The sequence below is a fragment of the Ursus maritimus genome, unplaced genomic scaffold (genome assembly GCF_017311325.1).
Source record: "Ursus maritimus isolate PB19 unplaced genomic scaffold, ASM1731132v1 scaffold_2, whole genome shotgun sequence".
NCBI classification, from domain to species: domain Eukaryota; kingdom Metazoa; phylum Chordata; class Mammalia; order Carnivora; family Ursidae; genus Ursus; species Ursus maritimus.
The window spans coordinates 36,087,805-36,102,082 of NW_024424452.1; the positions used below are offsets into that span (position 1 = coordinate 36,087,805).

General features: G+C 46.8%; 1 protein-coding gene across 5 annotated transcripts in view; it reads right to left on the reverse strand.

The window, feature by feature from the left end:
* Positions 1-2,526: 2,526 nt before the first annotated feature.
* CLUAP1 (clusterin associated protein 1) overlaps positions 2,527-14,278 on the reverse strand; it is a 30,991-nt gene continuing 19,239 nt past the window's right edge. For 4 of the 5 annotated variants that reach the window (XM_008696821.2, XM_040635426.1, XM_008696820.2 and 1 more), the window contains 4 exons: positions 9,674-9,781; positions 7,303-7,358; positions 7,009-7,065; positions 2,527-3,968 (listed from right to left, as the gene is read on the reverse strand). In XM_008696821.2, coding sequence (XP_008695043.1) covers positions 3,822-3,968; positions 7,009-7,065; positions 7,303-7,358; positions 9,674-9,781 — 368 coding nt within the window. In that variant the 3' untranslated portion in view covers positions 2,527-3,821. The remainder of the gene's footprint in view (positions 3,969-7,008; positions 7,066-7,302; positions 7,359-9,673; positions 9,782-14,278) is intronic. The other variant, XM_008696823.2, reaches the window with a different exon arrangement.

The window sequence follows — 14,278 nt, forward strand, 5'->3', positions numbered from 1 at the left end:
AATAAAGCCTTTGCTTCATCAATTACACACTCTCTTACAGATTCAAGCCCTCCCCTTCCACAAATTCGTTCCCTCCAGTTAAAAAATCACATTCGAGTTTTCCTCTCAAAAAACAAAACATGAGCCAAATACCAGCCTGGGTGGCACAGCGGTTAAGCATCTGCCTTCAGCTCAGGGCGTGATCCTGGCGTTATGGGATTGAGCCCCACATCAGACTCCTCCGCTATGAGCCTGCTTCTTCCTCTCCCACTCCCCCTGCTTGTGTTCCCTCTCTCGCTGGCTGTCTCTATCTCTGTCAAATAAATAAATAAAATCTTTAAAAAAAACAACAACAACAACAACAACAAAACCTACCCTGCCCCTCCACCATGTTCTTCAACCACACGTCCCTCCCCTGGCCATGCCCTCTTTCCTCTTGTGACCGCCCACCTTTCTGAACACTTGTCAATACTGTGTTCACTTCAAATTCGAACCGCTCTTCGACCCATCACTGGCTATCTGACTGCTCCTGGCTAAGGTCGCCAGAGATTTCCTAACTGCCAATTTCAGTGGCCTCTCTGACTCAAGCTCATTTACAACAAGGATTTAGCACTTGCTGCCTCTCCCTTCTTTGGAGATTCTCCCCTGCTCTGGCTTCCATAACACAACCTTCCAGTCCTCCCACCTTTTCCTTACCCCTCTTCTTCAACACTCTTTGGAAAATAAAACATTTTTTCCTAATAATTAAAATAAAATATAACCACTTTAGAAAACTTAGAAAATACTTTCCCAGTCTCTTCTTCTGGCTCCCTGTGTCCTTTGCCCCTGAGACACAGGCATTTCTCAGGCTTTCAACCTTGGCTTTCCTCCGATCGCACATGTTCTCCCCTGAGGAATCTCATAGGAAAATGACCCTCAAACCTCAGTCTCTAGCCCTTACCCTCTTCCTGACTATAGATTTACCTTTCCAGAAATTCATCAAAATAACATTCATGGTAACACATAGTTTAAAAAGCCAAAAATTACTAGGCTTATGAAGGAAAACAGCAGTCTCTGTCTTGTCCCTCCCCTCCCCGAACACCCCTACCCCCCAAACTCAATGTCCTACATGTGCTATTTCTTATCATCTTAAGAGATTATCTATTGACTTCTATATGGGAAAGGCCACTTGGATGTCCTTCTGTTTACATCCCCACTCTTTGTTTCTCCATCCTTCCAACAGTTATTAGAGTACGATTTTTGTTTAAATCATTTGTGTTTATCTTATGACTTTATTAGTATTCATCACTCCTGAGCCATTCTCTATGTAATTTATTGTTCTTTTTAGAATTAACAACGTAACTTTTAAAAACTTAATTTTCTATGTTACTATTGCTTAATCCTTCCAGACTGCCCAAGAGAGGTGTAAAGTCAGAACGCTGTGTCTGCGACACACGAGTTTCCCATCAATGGCATGTTTCCCTGATGACATCCCTTCCTGAGTGCTCTGCCCTCCCTGTTCCAGTCACACCCGCACTGCAAGGAAGGGCTTCTGCTCTGTGCAGTTTCAGCTCTCTCCCAAGCCTGCCAGTCCCGGTTCCAGCACCTAAGAGTCCCCCCGCCCCGGGCCAATCCAGCAGCTAGGATACTTACGCAGCGTGTTGCTATCGTCAAGCGACTCCCCTTCCTTTCTGATCGCTGACATGGATATTGTAGTTTAAAACGCTAACGAAAGAGCACCCGCAGGTCTTCTTGCCGTCCCAGCTCAAAGAGCAACAGTTCCTCAGACTCCCCACTGCAAGTCCTTGGACTTTAAGGACTTAAAAAATCCCTTTACATTTTCTGTCAATATACATGTCATAAAGCATTTTAAGAGGTCCTTTAATTACACAGTTTAAAACAATAACAACCATCAACAATGATCTAAACACTGGTTTTTCACTGACCTAATCGTACAGTCTTCTCTGGGGCCCGAGTCTGCTCTGATGCTTGGCCAAAACCAACGGCACGAGGTCAAAGGCACTTGCACACACCTGACTGCTGCGTCTGTCACGGTAGTGACAGACAGATGGTAAAAACTACAGTCAGGTGCTTGAAGCTCCTTGGCGGACAGAAGCTGCTCAAGTAAGGAACGGCCATTCTGTGGTGACACTGCGCAAGTCAGGTAACCAAGGCATGAAGGATGACCAAGGCAGAGGTGAAACAACAAACCGCCCACCGCATGGGCGCCTCTATCTGTGGAGGGTTACCTGCGGCGCGGGCCACACTCCCGTGGTAATGCCCATTAGAAGAAAGCATCACGTAAGGAAAACAGAAATCCTTCTTCTTCTTCTTCTTCTTCTTCTTTTTTTTTTTTTTAATGTAAGGCAGGTCAGACTCAGGGAAACCAAAACTAGAACATCTAAGAAGGGGCGCCTGGGTGGCATAGTGGTTAAGCGTCTGCCTTCGGCTCAGGGCGTGATCCTGGCGTTCTGGGATCGAGCCCCACATCAGGCTCCTCTGCTGTGAGCCTGCTTCTTCCTCTCCCACTCCCCCTACTTGTGTTCCCTCTCTCGCTGGCTGTCTCTATCTCTGTCAAATAAATTTAAAAAAAAAAAAAAAAAAAGAACATCTAAGAAGACTCACTGACTTTTGAAGCTCAGAAGCCACGGCACCTGAGGGGGTTGGCACGGCTTCCGACACTCCCACTTCCCTTTTACCGCATCATTTCAATGACAGCACATCTCAAATCGCTAGTGAACTAACTGAAAGCTGAATGTTTAAAAAGGGGGTAATCTCTTATGTAGGAATTAGGAAAAGACAGAGAAAAGCAAAGATGACAGAAATAATTGTCACACCGTCTCCTAAAAATTCACATGTACAATAGTTAACCTGTGAACTTCTCCTATTTATGTTATACGTGCAAATAAACAACGTAATTATACTTTCAAGAAAAACTTATTTAATGATATAAAAATACAGAATTAAATACATTTATTACGAGTTAAGTAACTTCAGAAGTTTTCTGACTTTATAACTGAAAAATAAATGAAAACTGCTCTGTGTTTTCCACATCAGAAAAACAAAACAACTGCACCTGTCACTTCTCATTTCACATCAGGGTGATTATTCTAGTGCTACTCAACCGAATGCATTCTGGTTCATCTTTAGAGTCAGAAACACAAGTTACCTGTACTAACACTTCTTTAATTTGTTTTCCTAAGCAGGAATGTCAACCTTCTGAGAGAAAATGGAGCATTTATATTTCGGAGCATCTGTTATGTGATCTTTAAGCAAAGTGGGTTTTCATCTAACTTAGCTAGCTCTCATTCAGAACATTTTAGTAAAATACATTGAAAGCTCAGTATTGTGAACACACAGAAGAAAATAAGACAACGAAATAAAAGCTAGAATTAAAAGCCAATGTACAGTAAATGTCCACAACTGTACAGATGAGGAGTCAGACACTCCCCCACAATTCCTAAACTGAGTCCGGGTGTCCAGCCCCACGTCCTTCCCCACCGCCCCCCAACCCTGACGCGGAGACGAAACACATCACAACGACGATAGCCAAGACCTGACAGCGCCGAACCTCGTTTCTCGTCAGCTCTTTGTCCCACGCACGTGCAGCTCTAGAACACATGCATTTCCCAAATTTCAGGAGATAAATAAGGCAAGAAAACACATCCTCTTTGGGGCTTGCTTCGGTTCTCGTTGAAGGCCTCTGCAGTAACACAGAGGCAGCTAAAGAACAACTAGGTGTGGCATCATGAACGAGTCCAGCTGGTTCAGCAAACAAAATAGGTCTCCTTCCTAACCTTCCAACTTCCCCTTTACCTATAGATCTGAGGGATTCAATCAGGCCGGTCCCTTGAGCAAGAGGGTCAGAAGTCATTGTCGCTCTCATCCAAGGGCTCAGGCTTTCGGACCCTGCGACTGGGCTTAGCTGGCGAGAGAGCAACGCTCTCATCTTCCAAATCGTCGTCTTCTTCATCACCCTCCATGTCAATCTCACTGTCCTCGGAGTCCTCCTACAGGAAGACAGCAAAGACAACTGAGGGCCCGTCGCGCTACCTGCAGCTCTGTCAGCCGAGACCCTTGTCACCAGCAGCTCAGTAATGAGCAACGCCCCCACTGAAGGAAGAGCTGGGCGGAGCAGCAGTCGGGCTGTGGGGGCGAGGGAGGGGGACCCACGTCTCACACTGCTGGCAGAAATACAAACGTATCTGGATCAGCTACCCAGTGGCCTTCAGACACCAGCGTGTAGCCATGTTTGCTGCCGCAGGGGCTGGCTCTCCCTCGGAGGGCTCGGCAACACCGCTGCATCTGCACCGCAGCTCACCACCGGCCGCCGCTCTGCCCCTGGGGGCCCAGACACCCACCAGGGGACAGCAAGGAGGGTGGGGCTTGGAGATTAGGAGAGTTGGGTTTTTTTTGGTTTTTGCCTTTTACCAGATTATGGATGGAAAGCCACACAAGAAATGGGCAATTAGGAGCAAAATAAAAGGAACACTCTCTCCATCACCTAGATCCAAGTTTTACAACTGTAAGTCCTGTGTCCCAGGTAAACCAAGATGGCTAGCCACTCTAACTAGATCATTCCCACCAGCATACATACATGCTGCAATTTCCTTCTTCTTAAATACACAAAACAAAACAAAAACTGCAAAGTTAATCCCACCTTCCTCCCCGGCTGCTCTGCCCTGTTCCTCTAACCCCCCCAACAGCGAAACTCCTTGAAGGAGTTTTGAACCCTCCACCCTGCTGGTTCCCCTCTCACTGCCTCCTCAACACACTCAGCTGGCCTTCACCTGCCATCCACGGAAACATCCAGTGGATTCAAATCCAGTGGGTGAGTCTCAGGTGTCTTGTGACCTCCAGGCTGCATCGGGCACAGGAGGGCTCCTTCCTTGAAAGCCACTCGGCTGCAGGGCACCCTTCTCTCTGAGGGCTCACCCCACCTCACTCTGGCATCTACAAGGTCTCACATACCCCCACGCCCTCCATCTCCCTGATTCTGCAACTCGGCTCAGCTCAGATCCTTGGGCCTCCTCTTCCCTTTCTACTCTCTCCCCCACACAATCACATGTATCCTTGTGGCCTGAAGACCATCTAATTAGGACGGCTCCCAAATTCAACTCCAGCCCAGACCTGACCCCTGCACTCCAGACGTGAACTCCAACCGGCTACTCAACCCCAGCGCGTGGATGGCTGGCAGGCAACGCATGTGTAGCATGTCCAAAACCAAACTCCTGCTCTGCTCTCCAAGCCCCTCCTCAGGCCTGCCCCATCTCGGGGAAATGCAAACTCTATGTATACTATTAGCCCATTAGGACACAAACGAGGCCTCCTCCATTTCTCTCTCTCCCATCCCACGTCCAATTCACAAAATTTCATGGTTCCGCCTTAGAAACATCCAGAATCTGACCACTTCCTAACACCTCTGCTGCCACGACCTTAGGCTGAGCTGCCAGCACCCCTGGACTAGTGCAGACGCCTCCTGACTGGTGTCTCGTAAATGCCAGTTAGCTCTTGGCACTGCTGGGCTCACGATTTCCGGCCCCTTCCCACCACACTCAGAGAAAACTCCAGGTCCTCATCACATCCTGCAAAGCGCTGCGTGGCCTCTACTGCCTCTTGCTGCTCCTGCCCCCAGCCCACTCCATCCCAGTCACACCACCATCTCTGGGCCTCCAATGCAGGAGCCCCACTCCCTGGGCTTTGGATGCCCCTCCCTGCACCACACCCTTCCTTCCATTCAGGCCTCTGCCCAAATGTCACCTCACCACAGAGACATTCCCTGACTGATCAAAAGACATCAGTCTCCTCCTTCAACCCTGTCACTCTGTTCCCTGAACGGCTTTATTTTTCTTCTTGCCACTGTGACCCGATGTATCCAGCTGATTACTGCTGGAATGTAAGCCCCCTAAGGGCAGGGGTGTATTGCTTATAATCTGTAACACCTACACATACGTAACAGGCACTCGGTAAATACCTGTCAAGTGGAAGAGTGAGCACACGAGGTACAAGCCCGTGTGCCTGGGGGATGTGTGCAGGCAGCCTCCCGGAAACAAACAAGCAACATGAGGCACAGAGGAGATATCCGCTGTCGCTCGGGCATTCGTTCTGAGAAAGCTATGCGCACAACCAAGCAGATCGGAAGACGAGGCCCAGACGGTGCCGTCCAGGCATCCCCAGCACCCACGCCAGACTTCTTATTCCTGCCTCGAATGGCTACGATGGATGCGCAGAAGCTACTTAACCACCCACCCCTAACTGTTAGAAAATGTTTGAGGTGGTTTCTCTGCTTCTCTAAGACTACCTTCTGTGATTTCAAGGCTCGATCTTCTCTGTGCATCGGGGCCAGCAAACCTGAGTAACTGCTCCCTCTGTGGATTTCGGTCACAAAATACACTATTGGCACTAAATAAAGGAATCTTTTGTACAAGAAGTCAGGCTCATGCTCTATCCCTACGTAGCCACTAATGCCACATTCCAGACGCATGTGGCAAACGACCTGATGAGGAGGTCTGTGGTCTGTCAGCCTAGTCACCCTTTGCCTCTGGGGCCTCACAGGCTTGCCAGGGACCGCCACAAAGAGGGCAGGCCCAGGGTGATGGATGGGACAGCCCTGACAGCAGGGCCTCATTCCAGTCAGTTTCCCAGTCAGTATTACCTCAAGGACATTCAAGGTGCCAGCAGCCTGATGTCGTAGCCTCCTGCCCAGCCTCTCTGAGGCCCCTGTCTCAAGAGAGCCTCCTTTTCCTGTTTCCTCCCCCGAATGGAACTGAAGAGAGGGATGGTCTTGACCACGGGCCCTCAGCAGGTTCCCGTCTTTTCCAGGTTACTCTTCAAAGTCCTGATGACCTTTCTCGTCTCTTGGCTTAGCACTCAACCCCCCTCTCCTGCAAGGGACCTTTAGGCAACTGCACCGTTCACTGTAGGCCTGCTGTGCATGGCTCTTGCCCAAGAGACAGAGGCATCACTGCTGGGGAAGGCTCTCTGGTGGCCCTGAGCCAGCTAAGACACACACACACACAAACACACACATGAGATAAAAAGAAAACCAACCTGCTTCTTGGAGCTTGAAGTCTTGCATTTACCTAAGAGAGCTGGTGCTGCTTCCATCTTTGGAAAGCGAGAATGGAAAGAACAGTGAGAAGGAAAAAAAGGGGGGGGGGCAAGCAAATTCATTTGAAAAGAAAAGAAAAGAGTCATCAAGAAGCAGAGAAGCTCCTCGGGAGGCCAAACTCTGGCGCACACCCAGGCAGCCCCTCACACTCAGCTTGTCGGCTCAGCTAGTCTATGAAGCCAGCCTGAGACCAGGAAGAACAGAGCTGCTAAAGGGAGCTGGTCAGGACTCACATCGTCATCAGAGTCTCCACCCTGCATTGTGCCCACGATGCGTTTGCTGGGTCTTTCTGAGGAGAACCAAAGCATGAAGAAATTATGAAAAGCTTGTTTAAGGAAAAACAAAAATGCAAGGAATGGCATTCAAGATTTGTTTCCTTCAGAAAATTGGGGAAGACAAGAGTCAATTAAAGAATTTACTTAAGTTGCATCCAAATAACCAAAACTCCCAGCAAACGGTAATGGATTTTCTACGTTTCCACTTTGAAAAAAAGGAAAAGGGCAAGAAAATATAATCACAACTCAGAAACCAGGAAACGAAATATGCATCCTGTACATGTTTTCAGAAAAACCACTGAATCCCACTCTGAGTATCTATGTGACAGAACAGCTCCGCTACCTGCCGAAAATAGACATGCAGTCTCCCTGCACAGACCAATGCGACTTGTATTTGAATCTATGTCTGAGCTCCAAAGAGGAAAACTTTTAAGGTCACCATCAGTTCATCTTTCAAAACACCCACATTATCTCTGTGATTCTCCACTCTCCTCTGGAAGTCACGGCTGCCTGGCTGTGACTTCTGCAAACACCCAGGAGCCATCCTTCCCTGGCGGGAGGCAGACAGCTACCCTCACACACGAAGGCTGAGAAAGGAGCACCCGGGACCCAGGTCCACGTGGCAGGGCAAAGGCAGTGAGGGCAGCTCAGAGAGGAGCTCGCTCAGGACAGGCCTGGGGTGACCAACAAGAGCTAATTACAGACTTCCCTTGGTCAGATAAAATGCAAACCTTGTGTTGTCTAAAGGCCTTATTTATAGTTCTTAGATTTTACTTCTGCAGGCTCGGTGGTCAGCAGAATTTAGGAGCACCAGTGCCCCCAGTCACATACCTTTTCAGAGCCTCAGCTCCCATGTGTAGAATGGGGGCCATAACCCCTAACCTCCATTTATATCATGAAGCTGTTAAAAAATAAAAAATAAAAGGAAAGGGGCGCCTGGGTGGCTCAACTTGTTGAGTGTCTCTTGATTTCATCTCAGGTCATGATCTCAGGGCTCTGGGATCAAGCCCCACGTTGGGCTCCACATGGAGTGTGGAGTCTGCTTGAGATTCTCTCTCCCTTTGCCCACCCCACATCCCACGCTCATGCCCTCTCTCTAATAAATTAAAAAACCTTAAAAAAAAAAAAAAAAAGCACCAAAACTTAATATAAAGTGAAGATAATTTACCTCTGAAATGTACCATGTATATAAAAATGCAAACTGCTCCAAAAATTAGCAGATGGTAAACAGGTGTTTAAAGGCAAATACGGAGCAATTCAGTGTTGTCTATTGAAACAAAGATTTACATAAGGTTTGACCTAAGAATCCCACTTTTAATGGTACAAACAGTGCAGATAAGCAGAAAGATGGATATACAAGGAAAAGAGGGAAGAATAAGTATCTTTTTAAAATTATTTTTTAATATGGGAATGCCCAAGTAAATTATGGGTACAGTCATGCTATGGAATACTATACAGCTGTCAGAAACAATCAGGCAGATTTCTTTCTTTTTTTTTTTTTTTTTAAAGATTTTATTTATTTATTCGACAGAGATAGAGACAGCCAGCGAGAGAGGGAACACAAGCAGGGGGAGTGGGAGAGGAAGAAGCAGGCTCATAGCGGAGGAGCCTGATGTGGGGCTCGATCCCATAACGCCGGGATCATGCCCTGAGCTGAAGGCAGACGCTCAACCGCTGTGCCACCCAGGCGCCCCAATCAGGCAGATTTCTAGTTTACTGATATGGGAGGAGTTCTAATATATTTAATAATAATTTTTTTAAAGAAGCAAGTTGCAGAACTATACACAAAGTCTGGTCCCATTTAGGTTAAAAAATGTCTCAGCTGACCTTTGTGTCTGTATTTCACCGTATGTGCGTGGAAAGGCCATCTGGAAGGACACACCCCCAAGCCACTGACAGGACCCCTCTAGGGTGGAAAGCGGGACCCGAAGAAGACCCCCGGGGAACACCCACATGTGCTCCACAGACTTTTTTGCTTGAGTCTGTAGCAGTGAAACAGCAGAAACTAGATTTTTTAAAAGGCAAGGTGGTTGTGCGAGTCCCTTCTCTGTGCGTTAGTTCTCTGATTATAGGCGATGCTACTGCACTAAGAGCAGTTTGGACCCAAAAAAGGGTAGAATACAGCTCGTGGCAGAGGCCGTGTACTCCCGTGGCCTCTGTGAGAAATCCCAGGCCACAAAGAAAAATCAGCTATTCTTAGGACCACAGGTAAGAGTATTAGCAGCAAAGGTGACCACTGAGCAGTTTAAGTGCTGAATCCTGATACACAAGAGGGCAGTGTTCTGTGACCGGGCACAGGGAGCAGGGCAAGCGAAAGCGGCGGCAGTACCTTGCATGAGCACCTCCATGGCCGTCCTCGGCTTGGACAGCCGCCTCTCCTCCAATTCACTGTCAGATTCGTCATCTTCCTGGATGTCAATGTCAGAGTCATCATTACCTGGGAAAACACAAGTACACAAAACAAAAGGGCGGCTCCATCGTTACCTCTAAAACAGCTTCTATCCACACGGCTCTTGTGTAAAACTATCCGCACTTCTCAGCCTTACTTTTAGTGCATTAGATTTTATGAGACTCTCAGGATTTGCCTGTGGTTACCTAGGAGTTAATGCAGACAATGATATACCGATTTGTTTTTTTTAAACAATCTTCCAAAGCAAGACAAAACTGGGTCAGAATATATCAATTAGAGGGGCGCCTGGGTAGCGCAGTCATTAAGCGTCTGCCTTCGGCTCAGGGCTTGATCCCGGCGTTATGGGATCGAGCCCCACATCAGGCTCCTCCGCTGGGAGCCTGCTTCTTCCTCTTCCACTCCCCCTGCTTGTGTTCCCTCTCTCGCTGGCTGTCTCTATCTCTGTCGAATAAATAAATAAAATCTTAAAAAAAAAAAAAAGAAAAAAGAAACACTACTCTGGCAGGTGAAACTAAAAATTGAACAGCCAGCTGTCAAGATAGCGGGAAGTTCTTGGTGTTTGGAACCACTCTCTGTTCAGTGTTAGGTGGTGTTACCGCAACTCGAGCTCTTTGTGGACAACAAAGACAAGGAAGCGGAGCCACTGAAAAGGTGAGCGCGCCAAACAAGCCCACAGGCGAGACGGAGAGCAGGCCAGGAACAGCCAAGCTCGGCTGGCCGGAGAAAGATGGCAGCCTCGTGAGTGACAACGAGAGCTGGTACCCAAGATATTGCTTCCGGGAGAGAATTCCATTACAGGCATATATAAAGAGAGATTGTTCTCAGTGCAACAGCCTTATACATTAACTTCTGAAATACTCTCCTGGAGTCAGGTTGGACATTTCCTACAGTGAACCTACAGAAGGGGAGTTTCCACAATGGAGAGAAAATTCACTGTCCAGCCCAATTCCCTGCAACCAGGGAGAGACACTAGTTTTGGAAGGACGGAACTGGAGGAGTTCGCAGTTGCTGTTCTGACTCTGCTGAGTCAGGAGTCAGTTTGGAAGGGCAGGAATTAAGCATCTATGAAAAGGGTTTGATTAGGCCCTGCGATGGGGGGTAATGAAATGGCAGCTGCACCTAGCCACGCTCCAAGGGAAAGTGCTCTGCTCTCTTCACCGTGGAGGCAAGAGCTGTGCTCTCCAGCACGGAAGGGCAAACCTGGGAGCCAGGACAAGTGTGAGGAATAGCTCCTTGCATGGGCCGCAACCCCACCTATCTGAAAACTACTACCTTATAAAAGCCAAAAAGCCTATACAGAGAACATGGTGAAATATTAACACAAATTCATGACTCTAAAATGAAATCGCTATTCAACTTTGCTTACTTTTTATTTCATCCAGGAATATTATGACATTATATCTTTACCTCATGCCATATAAATCAAGTATTATGAATTTTAAGGTATCAACACACGTTTCTCAGACTCAACATGATTTCTTCTGACAAACTCAAGCCAAGACACTAAACTAATGCATCTTGACACTGAAATCACTGAGTTATCAGTGATGCATTGAAATTAAGTATGGCAGGGGCACCAAGATGGCTCAGTCAGTTAAGTGTCTGACTCCAGCTCCGGTCATGATCTCAGGGTCCTGGGACTGAGCTCCACATCAGGCTCCCTGCTCAGCACTCTCACTCTCTCTCTCTCAAATAAAGTCTAAAAAAAAAATAAAGTATGGCACACAAGAGCACCCGTAAAATTCAAAGAGGAAAGAACAGTCTTTCAAAAAAATGGTGCTGGAACAACTGGATAGCCACATGCCCAACAATGAGGTTGGACCCCTACCCCACACCACATGCAAAAATTGGCTCAAAATGGATCAGAAATCTAAATAAGAGTTGTAACTTTAAGAGTCCTGGAAGAAAACCTAGGGATAAATCCTGGGGACCTTAAATTAGGCAGTGGTTTCTTAGATATGACACTAAAAACACAAGTAACAAAAGGACAACTGATAGTGTGGACCTCATTAAAACTTTGTCCTTTGCTTTAGCTAGCCATCACCAAGAAAGTTAAAAGACAGCCCAGAGAATGAGAGAATATATTTGCAAATCACAAATCACATAAGGATCTGGTATCCAGAATATATGTAATAACACTTGCAATTCAATAATAAAAAAATAACCCAATTTAACAATGTCCAAAGGACTTGAATAGACATCTCTCCAAAGAAGATTTATATGATTGGCCAAATGGAGCAAAGTTGCTTCATTTCATTAGCTATCAGAGGAATTCACATCAAAACCACAATGAGATATACTTCATACCCATTTAAACTACAGGCAGTGTCTTTGTGTCTCCTTTGAGATCAGCACAGTCCAACAGAAATGTAATGCCTGCTGGCAGTTGAATTTAAAATTGTCTAGTAACTACATTAAAGTAAAAAGACACAGGTAAATTAATTTTAGTAATGTTTTACTTAACCCAATATAGCTAAAATATCATTTTAATAAATAAACAATGTAAAATATTCATGAGTAATTTTACTTTTCTATCATACTAAGTCTTCAAAACCTGCTGTATATTTTCCACAAACAGCAAACCTCAATTTGGTCCAGCCATACCTGAAGTACTCAAGAGTCACACATGGCTTGTGGCTAGGTACCGGGGGACACAGTTCTAGATTCTGAGCTTCCTGAGTGCCTCATCCATCACTGTGTGCCGAGTGCTGGCACGATGCCTGACATGCAGCAGTAAGTAAGTGTTAAATGCAGGGACATCTACTCTCCACTACACCATAAAAACTAAACCACAGAAAGGTTACTAAAGTGCTTTCTAGAAATTTCTGGGTCATTTTATGAATTTACCACCAGCAATGAGGTTTAAAAGGATGGTGGGAAAATGAAGGCTGCCTTTACTTCTATTACTGAGCATCTGAACAAAATACTTGGCCTTTTTAATCTCTGGGGCCCCTAGGGCATTCTCCTATCTCTAAGCACTCAGACTGTCTCTCTCTCCTTCAAGTCCCTTCCTCCAAACCCACAAAGAAAACGTGGTGACTTCACCTCCTGCTCAACAGAGAAGACAGGAGCCTCAGGTGGGAGCCCTTCGGCACAAGATCCATCTTCCAGCTCATCTGTCCTGCCTGAGTTCGAGTCCTGCACGTTCACGCATTCAGTAAAACGCATCGCCTCACGCGGCTCTGGTCCCCACCCCTCTTACAGACTCCCAGGACTCTCCCCAAAACCGCCTTTCCTCCCAGATCCACTTATTTAAGCTTTGCTTAAATAGCATCTCCTAATGAGGCTTACCCTGACCTCCTATCTAAAATGCAATTCCATCCCACCCTCTCCATCCCCTGCTCTGCTCTACTCCCTGCCGCCCCCTGGCGCATTTTTCTCCTTCTGCTTACAGCTTGCTCAATGTTTGTCTCCTCAATGGCAAGTAGACTGGTTAAAGCAAAGGTCCCTGGTTTTTGTCCACTAACGAACCCTTCACACCCAGAAGAGATACTCCACAAAGCTTTGCTGCACTCAGTCAGCTGCCTGCAGAGTGGAATAAACACGACGATCTCTTCCAGCTCCTGGACTTTGCTCCTTCTTGCCCCAAATTTCATGTCCCTGTCCTATTAGGTTTTTCTGTTCAGGGAAGTCTTTCAGAAAGTCTTCCTTTATAGATCTCCCCCCCAGTCCCAATTCTCTGGGCAACGTTCCCACATATCTAGCAAAACCAAGAAAGACAGAACACCTTACGAACTTTAGGATGAACAGAACTGAGAATGTTTCTTCATATTTTCCTAACTTCTTCACCCACCCCAAGCTAATTAAGTGCTATCCTTCATTCAGCTGGTTTAAACTGGAAATTATTTTTCCAAAAAAGCTAAACCAGAGATGCTCCTATGAATGCTCATCCTTCAAGAGATCCCAAACCTATGGATCACAAAACTAAAGTGTGAGTTCAGAAGAATAAAGCAAGATCAGTGAGAAAGGTCTTACATGCTGGCCCGGGAAAGGAGCACGGTGCAGCCAACCAGTCAGGGCTCTTACCTGTGCTGGGCCTCTCGGGAAGGGATAAACTCCATGCAGGCTTATCACTTAGGGCTGCTTCAGGCTCTCCTGGCTGACCTGGAACCATAAAGGTGAGGGGCTGCTTTGGCTAGAGAGGCCCTTGCAATTCCCTAAACTTGCCCCTAAAGGATTTTCCAGCAGCCCCTATTCTCCTTCCAGAGTTTCCTGAGATTTAGGAGAGAGAGAGGCATAGAACAAGTACAAATGAAGAGAGATAGAAAGACAGCGAGAGAGAGAAAGCGTGCACACACACATGCCTGAAGTCCCAGGTACAGTACCCTCAAGCACAAGAGAGTAAAATATTTCATCATCAAAAAGAGAGCAATACGCAAGAGAAGGAGGCACTCTGAGACGCGCCATGAAGACCGTGTGCCACTACCGCCCCCGAGGCCAAAATGTACTAACCAGTCACAGACAACAGTCCCCCCAGGGCCGAGCTCCTCTATATAGGTAACCCCCACTTTCCTACAGACAGCA